At 46.1% G+C, this 11132-nt stretch overlaps 1 protein-coding gene across 1 annotated transcript in view; it reads right to left on the bottom strand.

Moving 5' to 3' along the window:
- Positions 1-716: 716 nt before the first annotated feature.
- The window catches only part of LOC130090521 (A disintegrin and metalloproteinase with thrombospondin motifs 16), a 154801-nt gene continuing 144385 nt past the window's right edge, over positions 717-11132 (bottom strand). Inside the window, exons 20-23 of the mRNA XM_056257932.1 lie at positions 9347-9541; positions 7882-8091; positions 7643-7790; positions 717-1091 (exon numbers count right to left, since the gene is read on the bottom strand). Coding sequence (XP_056113907.1) covers positions 976-1091; positions 7643-7790; positions 7882-8091; positions 9347-9541 — 669 coding nt within the window. The 3' untranslated portion in view covers positions 717-975. The remainder of the gene's footprint in view (positions 1092-7642; positions 7791-7881; positions 8092-9346; positions 9542-11132) is intronic.

The raw sequence follows: 11132 nt of genomic DNA, 5'->3' as shown, positions 1-11132 counted from the left end.
TGGAAGTAATTTGTGCGATGCAAAAACCCATATGTGAAATGCCGGAGCCTTTCATGTGCATTTCTCTTCATCAGACCAAAGACAGATTTAGAGTTCTTGGCAGTCGTGTGGTTGCTAAAAACATCCCACGAAGAGAGCTGACTTCGTTAAATGCGACACTTCTTACAGTTCATTATATTCATGCCCATTAGTTTAATTGCATTTTGTTTTCCTCGAAAATAATAAACCCCAAATACGAAACAGTACTGTGAAAGCACGATAAAACATACAAAAATACCAATGTGCAACTATACCCAAAGTTAAACAGGAAAATAAAAGCAATATAAGACAATATTACAGCAGAATATCATTCTGGTATATTTCAGTATTGTTAATAAATAAGAAATTAATATCAATCATACAAAAGCACTAATTCATTGTCATGTTATTTTAAAACCTCTGTTATGTATCAGCGGTTCGGCTGCCATTAATATCAACATATAGCACCAAAAATGAATGTAGCTCTACTACATGACGCCATATTCTTTCTGCTGCCACCATAAAACGCATTAAGACAGTTTATGTGTTTCACATGAGATTATGAAGCATGTTCATGAAAAAACATAACACATGTCAATGTATTTTGCCACACGGAATCAGTCTAGTCTATATCTGGACGCAAAGCATTCTGATATTTTTTGTTCCTGATCATTTGAAGTTGTGTGAAACACAATGAAAGGAGTCCTCACACCCTCACTGACACGGTATCCCCTCCATAGGGCTTTGTCAATGATGTCATTTCCTGCAGACACACTTGCAGTCTCGCCGTCATCAGCAGGCCGTGTCATTCTCCACAGAAGTCCCAGACAAACAAGCCACTTTGAGTCCTTAATAATGTCTTTGTTCAGTACATGTTAAACACAGCGCTAGAGCGGGCATCACTCTGCTCCTGCGAGGGCTCAGAAGGTCACGGTCAAACGTCTAGAGCAGAAGTTCTCACGGGTTTGTGTGTGAGCAGGACTTGCAGCATTGCTTCCCATAGAACTTGTGGTTGCAAACGCCGTGCTGAGGCACCAGATAACACCAGTTGAAATGATCTTTACAGATCACATCTGCACAGGGAGACATTGATGTTACAATGTAACAAGATAAATGTCTTATTCAGCCTAATAATGAATAAAATATTTTAATATATATATAAAAACAGAATAGACAACTCCAGCAAGGTTTGTGTACATTTTGACTATTTCATTTCCTATTTGAAAAGGAATAACGAGAAAGGAAAAGACTTTCTGACCAATCGGATGAAAGGGATTACACCCTTTGTTAAAGGGTGAGTTCACCCAAAAATTGTCATCAATTACCCACCCTCATGTTGTTTCAAACCCTTAAGACTTTAGTCCAGAGGAGGTTAGTCCAAATTTTCTGAAGCGACTCGATCGCTTTATATGAAAAGATTTAATTTAGGCTTTTATTCACATATAATGTTGTGGTTAGGGTTAGGGTTAGTTACTTGTAATTATGCATATTAATATAGTAAATACATGTAGTGATTTATAAGTACGTCACCTTAAAATAAAGTTACTTCAAGTTGTCTTTTTCTTTCACGTATTTTCCAAATAGGAAATGAAATGGTCAAAACGTACACAAACCCAGCATAAAGAGTTTTGGACACTATTATATTCCTTACTTAATATAATTAATTTGTCAACAAATAAGACAACAAATATGTGCAAACATGTCATTTATATACTATTATATATACTATTATTAACTTTTATTTGTATATTTTTCATTTTAAGTTTAGTAATTGTATGTACGTTTGTCATTTTTGTTTTTTTTTAGATTTAATTTATTTTAATTTTAGTTGTAGTAATTTTAGTACTTAAATAGTACTATATATATATATATATATATATATATATGAAGAGTTTGGTTCCAAAACGCAATAAATCCATTTAGATTAATTTGAGTAAAAATGTGTTTTCTTTACCAAGAAAGTAGAAAGATGAAAACCACTATTTTCTGTTTCAAACTTTCACATTGCATTTGTAGGTCATAATAACAAAAAAAATTTAAATCCAGGTTTTGATTTTCAAAGATTTATTATAAAAACGGATTATTTTTTTCCCCAAAATGCAATAAATCCATGTTTTTTTTAAAATCAAAATGCAATTAATCCATTGAATCAATATAAAAGTTTTTTTTTTCATATTGAAACTTTTGAAAATACACAACAACGTAAGTTTATTAGTATAATATTTTTATTAAGAACTTTAAAGAACATTGAAAACATTTTTCCTCCTCCTGAGTGCCTCATCTTCTTAATCTCCTCACGTAAATGATTCGATTTCGATGCCTTACGTTTCTTACCCACCGCAGAAACAACCACAGGTTCATCAATGCCGTCAAAATTATTCATTTTTTGTTTGTTTGTTGATCGAAAAGTACAAAATAGATAAGAAAAACGTCTCCGGTTACTTACGTAACCTCGGTTCCCTGAGAGGCAAGGAACGAGACATTACGAATGTCGTATATGGGAACTCCTCTCATCCTTCACTTCCACTGAAATCTTATAGGCTAACGCCAGCAGAGCTGGCCAATTGACGCGAATATGCAAATACTGACACCTCGTAGCAGTATATATGCAAGTGAGCGCCAATTCCTTCTTTAGAATCGAACAAAACGCTAAAATCAATAGCGAACACGGCGGCTAGCGTAATGTCTCGTTCCTTGCCTCTCAGGGAACCGAGGTTACGTAAGTAACCGGAGACGTTCCCTATCAAGGCTACGGAACTTCGACATTACGAATGTCGTATATGGGAACAGTATAGAATCCCGCCGTGGTAGCCAAAACAAACCACTGACACAGATCCAATACCACAAAACCGCCCTCCCAGCATGCAAGCTTCCGATAGGCTGAGATTGGCCAATAGCGAACCACTAACCTCTGATAGGCCCAAAGGGACCTATCACAAGCTTACAAAACACTGCCAGAATTTGCATATCCCGAGCAGTATAACCGGGGAAAGTTTGCACTGAAGAACAACAGGGCAACAACAACAGTAAGAGAAGGCCAACGCATAGCGGTGGCAACATTAAAAATACACAAAAGCACAGAACAACTCATGAGCAAAGCGCAGAGCAGCTCTCTCAATGCTGTGTACACAATGAACTCACCGAAAGCACTCGAGACGCTACAGAGGGCAAATCCAACTTATAAAACCTGGCAAACGTGTTCTGAGAAGACCAGCCAGCCGCAAGACATAAATCCTGAATAGACATCCCCTTAGTCCAAGCCCACGAGGAGGCAACCGCCCTAGTCGAATGAGCCTTGACGTTAAGGGGGCAATCCTGCCCCAGGCGATCATAAGCCAAAACAATAGCGTCCACAATCCAGTGAGCAAGCCTCTGTTTAGAGACTCCCCGTCCTTTGTTGCACCCACCAAAGCACACAAACAGCTGGTCCGATTTCCGAAAAGCAGCCGAACGAGAAATGTATTCCCGAAGTGCTCTGACTGGGCAAATAGCACTCTGAGCATCCGAACCCTGGGAGGTTGATGGCTCAGCAGACAGTGACGGCAGAGAACTATCTGCGCTCTGAACGGGGTATTGAGCGATTTAGGGACATAGCCCGGCCTCGGTCTGAGAGTTACATTACAGTTTCCCGGCCCAAAGCGAATACAATCCTCACTTACAGAGAAAGCCTGTAAATCCCCAACCCGCTTCGCCGAAGCGAGAGCGAGAAGCAGCGCCATTTTGACCGAAAGCTCCTTAATGGCAATAGAAGCTAAGGGCTCAAACGGCGGTCGTGACAATGCTTCCAAGACCAAAGCTAAATCCCACGGCGGCACCGAAGGCGGCCGTGCAGGGCGTAATCTCCTAGCTCCCCTGAGGAACCGAGTCACCGACGCATGCCTGCCGATAGACTGTCCATCAACACGGGGTGAAACGCTGCAATAGCGGCCACGTATACCTTCAGAGTGGATGGAAGGCTCCCTTCATCCATCCTGTGCTGAAGAAAGCGCAGAATAACCGACACAGAGCAGTTCGCTGGGTCTATATCGTCATCCTGACACCATTTTGAGAAAACACCCCACTTCAGAGCGTACAGGAGCCTGGTGGACAGGGCTCTCGCTTCCGCGATGGTATTCAAAACTCGCGCATGTAGCGCATCCCGCCCGCTCAGCGACCCTGCAGCGGCCACACATGAAGGCTCCACAGTCCGGGGCTGTGATGCCAGATCGTTCCGCTCGCTTGTTCGGGGTTCTTCCACGGGGCCAGGGCGCGGGCGCATCCGCGGGTGACCATGATGCGCTTGTGGCCTGAATACCACGCACTCGGGGGAACGCGCGTTTTCAGCCAGTGTTGAAGCGGTCTCATATGCAGCAGCCCCAGATGACACACTGAAGAAGCCGCTGCCATCCGTCCCAATAGTCTCTGAAATTCCTTCAGAGGGACGAGCCTGCCTGGTCTGAAGCGACCGAGAGAAGAGCCTCCGCTCGCTCGGGGGAGAGACGCGCTCTCATTCTCACCGAATCCAAGCATATTCCCAGGAAAGAGGAAGTCTGACTCGGTGTGAGCACACTTTTCTGGAAGTTCACCTTCAAACCGACCATCTCCAAGTGACGAAGGAGGACTTCCACATGGCTGACCAGCGTTTCTTTCGACTGCGCGCGAACAAGCCAGTCGTCCAGATAATTCAAAACGAGCATCCCGCTCGATCTGAGGGGTGAAAGTGCCGCGTCCATGCATTTTGAAAACGTTCGAGGAGCGAGAGCTAGCCCAAAGGGAAGCACCGTGTATTGGTACACTGAATTCTCGAACCCGAACTTTAGGAAACGCCTGTGATGCCTTACTATCTGAATATGAAAGTAAGCGTCCTTTAAATCCACCGAAGCGAACCAATCCCCGGGGCGAATTTGCGCCAGGATTTGCTTCAGTGTGGTCATCCTGAAGGCGCGCTTGTGAAGCGCTCTGTTGACGGGTCTCAGATCCAGTATAGGGCGGAGACCCCCTCCCTTCTTCGGCACTACGAAGTAGGGGCTGTAGAACCCGCTCTCCCGCTCGCTCGGGGGGACGGGTTCTATCGTTTTCTTCTCGAGCAGGCTGCACACTTCTTGTCTCAGTATGTGTGCACTTTGGGGCAAAGTTAATGACTGAATTACGCCGCGAAAGCGGGGAGGTCTGCGTTTGAACTGAAGTGTGTACCCGCGCTGAATTACGTTCAATACCCACGGCGAAATGCCCGGAATAGCTTCCCACGCTGTCTGGAAACGACTGAGAGTGGGCTGAACTAAACCTGCGGTCATCGCCGCTATGTGAGGGCTGGAAATAGACACCTCGCGCTTCCCGTGAGGTGCCTTTATAGTTAATGACCGTGACTCTGCGCTGCTCGAGGGCAGGGCGGGTAACACAGTGTGTGGTGCAAGAGGAGAAAAAAGCTCTGTTTGTGAAGAAGTAATTTGCTTTATTTTTGAACACACAACATTCACAACATAACTGCACGCGTCGCTCGCAGAACGCTGAGGGACCACGTGCTCTCGAGCGCGTCGCTTGGACGCGGGGCCATCCTGGCGCTCTCCTCTCCTTCTTGCCCGAGCGGTCAGGACGACTGCTTGGGCCTCGCCGGGGACGCGGTGGGCTTCCTGCGCGGGCTCCTCTGAGCCGGCCTCCTGTTTCCCGCTCCATGCCACTGGCCGCTTCGGCCTACGAGAGTGGGGCTGCGGCGGCGGAGGCATCGGCGCCCTCCGAGGAATCACGTGACTCATCGCCTTCGCCTTTTTCTGCGTCTCGGAGTATCGCTCGGTTACCTTTTCCACTGCGTCTCCGAACAGGCCTGCAGGGGAGATGGGTGCATTTAACAGCGTCTTCCTGTCCGCCTCCTGCACGTCCGATAGGGTGAGCCACAGGTGTCTGTGGAGGATCACCAGATACCCCATCGAACGGCCAATCGCCTGGGCCGAGCGCTTCGTGGCCAGGAGCGCGAGGTCCGTGGCCGAACGGAGATCCCGGATGGCGTCAGCGTCGACAGAGGCGGCGCCATCCAGAGACTTCAACTGCTTGGCCTGCAGCACCTGAAGAACGGCCATGGCGTGTAGTGCAGAAACCGCCTCCCCCGCGGCGCCGTAGGCCTTGTTAGCCTGGTGAGCCGTAAACCTGCAAGCTCGGGACGGCAGGCTGCGGTCCGAGCCCAGGGCGGGAGCCGATGGGCAGAGATGTGCGGCGACGGTCTCCTCGACAGGGGGGATGCGGAGGTAGCCATGGTCTCCCGCCTCGTCCACGGGGGCAAACATGGCCTGGGTTGAAGTGAGGGTGCGCGCCGATTGCGGAGCCGCCCACGACTTCACCACGTGCTCATGCACGTCGGGAAAGAACGGTGTTCCTCTTCTCGAAGCGGCCTGACGGCGGCTCGATTGGAGGAACCACGTATCCAGCTTGCTCTTTGATGGCTCATCGGGGGCTTTCCACGATAAATACAATTCCTCGACGGCCTTCGAGAGGATACGGAAGAGCTCTTCCTGCAGGTCCGCCGGGGTCTCTTGCTCCGTGGTTGCCAGAGGAGCGGCCTGCTCCGCACCCCAGTCGTTCTCGGAGGCCGACAAGGACATAGAGTCTTCCTCCTCACTCGCCCCGAAGGACACGAAGTCAGCGACCTCGCGAGGGGGTTGAAAGGAAGGGTCAGGGAAACTCACCGGGGGTCGAACCTCGACTCCACGGCTGGGGGGGCCTGCCAGCAGCACGGAGGCGGCAGCAGGCCCAATCCCCGCAGCAGCGCGAGCTTCATCCCGCCTGGCCTTGAGGGCTCGGAGGGACATGTCCGCACAGAGATCGCAGGACCCTCCATCCCTGAGGGCTGACTCAGCGTGGGCCAGCCCCATGCACGCGACGCAAAACAGGTGCATGTCTGGGGGCACTATGGGGCCCGAGCATAGGTTGCAAACGGTCGCCATCGGATGCTGGAGACAGTTCAGGTATCTCCGGCGCACCTTCAACGACAGCGAAATGATCCAAAGTTTGTAGAGTAGTATCAGCTTTCTAGCACACGATTTGAGCGTGAAGAGAGAGATTCTAAAGAAGGAATTGGCGCTCACTTGCATATATACTGCTACGAGGTGTCAGTATTTGCATATTCGCGTCAACTGGCCAGCTCTGCTGGCGTTAGCCTATAAGATTTCAGCGGAAGTGAAGGATGAGAGGAGTTCCCATATACGACATTCGTAATGTCGAAGTTGATAGGGAACTAGGAAGCCGGGTGTATTTAAGGCGCTGCCGTTACTGTTTGCATTGCGTGGAATGGTGCGTTGTGATTGGTTGAGAGCGGATATATCGCATTCTGCAGAGAAGGGAGACTGGCGTTTGTCGCGGTTTGGAAAGAAAGGGAGAAAACATGACAGAATAACACGGCGGATATCGCATTTTACTTAAAATTAAACATTGACTTTTCAATACCAACCAGATACAATACTGATTTTTGCAGTAACTAATTTTTTTTAAAAATGGCGTTTATCGCGTTTTGGAACCAAACTCTTCATATATATAATCAGTAAATTAAACATTTTTAATCACATTAACTACAAAAATTATCCTGATATTAATCAATTATTATAATAATTCACTAAGATGCATAATAACTCAAATTATATCATAGCTCATGACAGACCTTTCTTCTCTGGCTGGGGGCAGAATGCAGTGTTACAGGCCTGGGACATCACTGGCTTCATCTGCAGGACACACCCAGAGGAGGGACGCCCATGAACAAGACACTGCACTGAGCGCACCTGAACCCCTCCACCACACGACACCGTACACTGCAGACAAACACAAAACACGGCATGCCAAGATCAAAATCAAGCATCCTACTCTTCCTGCTGAGCTCATGATGTGTGGCTGAAGACCTGCCTGAGACCACGGTGAGGAGTACCAGTCTGGTCTGCTGTGAGGAGAGAGGACGGGACAGTCTGGCAGGACGCAGGTTCTCTGGAGCTCCATGGAGGGTTTGGGCACATTCTGACACTTTTTGGGTGACAGTTCTCTATATTTTCCTGCCACATCCTTCTCTGTGCACTTCACGACACGCAGCTGAAGCCCCTTTCCACATGACACTGAACACTGCAGAGAGAAAGAGAGAATATCACAGGCCTCATTCATCCCAAACGCACGTCTGTGCATTATAAAAGAGACTGAAGCAGTAACCTGTCCTTTTCCTTGTGAAAAGGAAGTGTGCTTAATTGTACTGAATGTGCACTTGTAGTAAAAAAAAATAAAAAAAATAATAGTATATATATATATATATATATATATATATAAACACACTTAAGTACACTTAAAAGTTTTTAAAATTACAAATTTTACTTGAACTACATTGTAAATCATGTTTAAATAATCTTTTGGTAACACTTTATTATAGTAATACATTTAAATTAGGCATTTAATTATATGCAAATAAATAACCCTAAACCAAACCCAGGTAATTATTTTACTCAATACTTATATTATATGTATAATTAACATGAATAATCACTGTAACAGAGACACATTAGTTACATTGGAATTATAGATTTATGTACCGAGTAATATCAATTCATTTACACAAACCTTAAATCAATATTTTGTTAATTTTTTTCACAGGGTTTATTATTAGTTTTATTTTTTGTCATTTCATTTACATTGGACAAATCAATTGGATAAACACAGTAAATAAATTTGTGTTTACTAAAATAGATTTTTCAGTGTACTGATTATAGGGTTAGGGTTTGGTTTACGGTTACCTAGTAAAATTTCCATAGTAAAAACACGTAATGTTGTAACAAAGACACTGTAAAATAGTTTTACCCTTCAATAAATACAAATTTAAAATATAATTTTCAACAATACACATTAATTTGATTGCAATTAACATTCATTTAAGTGTCCGAAAACATTACATTCAGTTCACATTTAAGTATATTCCTTTATATTGTTTTTATTGTATATAAAGTACTTTTTTTTTATAAAGTTTGATAAAGTGTATTTTTTTCACAAGGGTTATCAGATGCTTTGGCAAAAGGGACTTAAAGTACTCTTATTACAAGGACAATATATTTGGAGCAGAGCAGGGTTAAAGGAACAGATCACCCCGAAATGTTATTCTGTCATAATTAATATATCAGAAAAAACAGACATGAGGGTAAGTAAATAATGAAAATGTCACTCTAAGTGAACCATTCCTTTAAATGCCTGCCTCATAATGGTAAAAGTTCATGCATCACCCCTGGGGTTTGAACTTAAAACCATTTGGTTACTACTTTAAATGTAGGCTTTATCGCTACTCCACAACACCCCACTCTATCACAATGCGGTGCAAGTCTCCTGCTGAGGGTTTTACCGTTTGCCAGGTGGAGACGAACCACTGGGCCTTGCGTTGTTTGTGGCAGCGTTTGATCATGCAGGTCTCTTGGCTGCTGGGTTTGGGTAGAGCGACACACGAAGCGTCCGGCAGCACGCGGGTGTAAGAACTGGAGTCACTGCTCACACACGCCACCGCTCTCTTCATCACTCCCTTGCCACATTTACGAGAACACTGGGAAAAAGATCCATCCGTAATGTAAGACAATGTTCCTCGGTGAAGTTTTAACTGTAGAATTAAAGGTGTTTTTTTATGTTCTGCTGGCCGGTGATGCAGCATTGCACAAAGTTAAAGTGTTCAGTTACGGATGCAATTGTCAAAATGCACTATTCACAGCAAGCCAGTTGGCCCTTATGAGGTAACCCACTTTTATGTCTTTTTATTAGGCTACTGATAGGGACTGGAGTCTTTCATTTAAAACTCTGAAAAAGGTGTTATTGAATAAGGTGTTAAAAACTCTTATTCATTTGTAAAACTTTTAAATTAGGGAAAAACAACAACTTCTTGAAGCTCAAATAGTAGAGCATGGGGCTAGCAATGCCAGGATCATGGGCCCGATTCTTAGCAAAATTCACATGCATGATCTTCAACTTCTAAAACACTTCTAATAAAAGCATCTGCAAAATGTATACATGTTTATACCTTCAGAGTGTCAAGAATAAATAATAATATAAGACTTTAATAAGAGACTAATAAAAACCAGGAAGAGTCCCCCCCCCAAAGAAAGCGCATCCTTGCGCTGTAACCATAGTCCAACCTAAGAGGGTGAAAGAGGGCTCTGTAGGAGGATGAATAGCAGGCAGAAAGGACCAGAGAGGAGACTGTGGTTGGAGGATCCAGGGCGGAGACAGAAGGAACCAGAGCAGAGGCAGGTGGAGCAGGAGGACCCACAGCCATGACAGGATGAAGGTCCATGGAGGAGCCGATGAAGGGGAGAGCCATGGTGGAGCCTTGGTAGACAGGCTGGGCAGAACCAGGGAGACAACTGACTGAGGTGAAGACCCAGGCAGAGCTGAAGAGCCGAAGACCCAGGACGACATATGGCCACGGTGGAGCTGCAGGCGGGCATGACCGATGTGGAGGCGTGGGCTTGGCAGACCAGGGCAGGAACAGTGGGAGTGATGACAATGGTGGAACTGGAGGGAAGGAGGAGCCCGCCGGAGCCAGAGGTGTGGATGGTCGAGGTGCAACTGCTTACTCGAAAGTCTAAGGCGGAGCCAGAGTGATAATGGACCAAGGTGGAGCCAGAGGGACGAGGGAGCCCGGCAGTGCCCGAGGGAAGGCAGTCCAAGATGGAGCCGAGGGAGCGTCGAAACCAAGGTGGAGCCGACAGGCCGGAGGGCCTAGGTGGAGTCTGAGGCCCAAAGGCTAGAGATGGAGATGAGGGATCCACAGGCCAAGGTGGAGCTGATGACCGAGAAGCCCAGGACGACGAAGACTTGGTGTTGGACAAAGAAGACAACTTGGATCTCGGCTCAACCAGCGATTACGCGGCTCAAATGCCCTCCGTGATGCACGTTTTTGCCGGCTTGCACATCTGTACAGACTCTGTGTTGGGCTCGGGTTCTGGGACAAAAACAGCTGGCTCGATCTTCATGGTGCCGTTGCAAATGGGTCTGGCGTTTTCCTTGTCAGCGAGGCTGATGGGAAAAGGTGAGTCACACTGCACCAGCACCTACTCAACATACTCAGTCCTCCTCAATCCTCGAGGGAGTGATCAGGTGGACAGCGGGGATATCCATGTTAATATTCGCCGATAAATCTT

This window comes from Rhinichthys klamathensis, unplaced genomic scaffold, assembly GCF_029890125.1.
Source record: "Rhinichthys klamathensis goyatoka isolate OS25496 unplaced genomic scaffold, OSU_Roscu_1.1 h1tg000006l_1, whole genome shotgun sequence".
Taxonomy (NCBI): domain Eukaryota; kingdom Metazoa; phylum Chordata; class Actinopteri; order Cypriniformes; family Leuciscidae; genus Rhinichthys; species Rhinichthys klamathensis.
The sequence above is the reverse complement of the archived record's forward strand: the minus strand, read 5'-3'. Positions and strand labels throughout refer to the sequence as shown.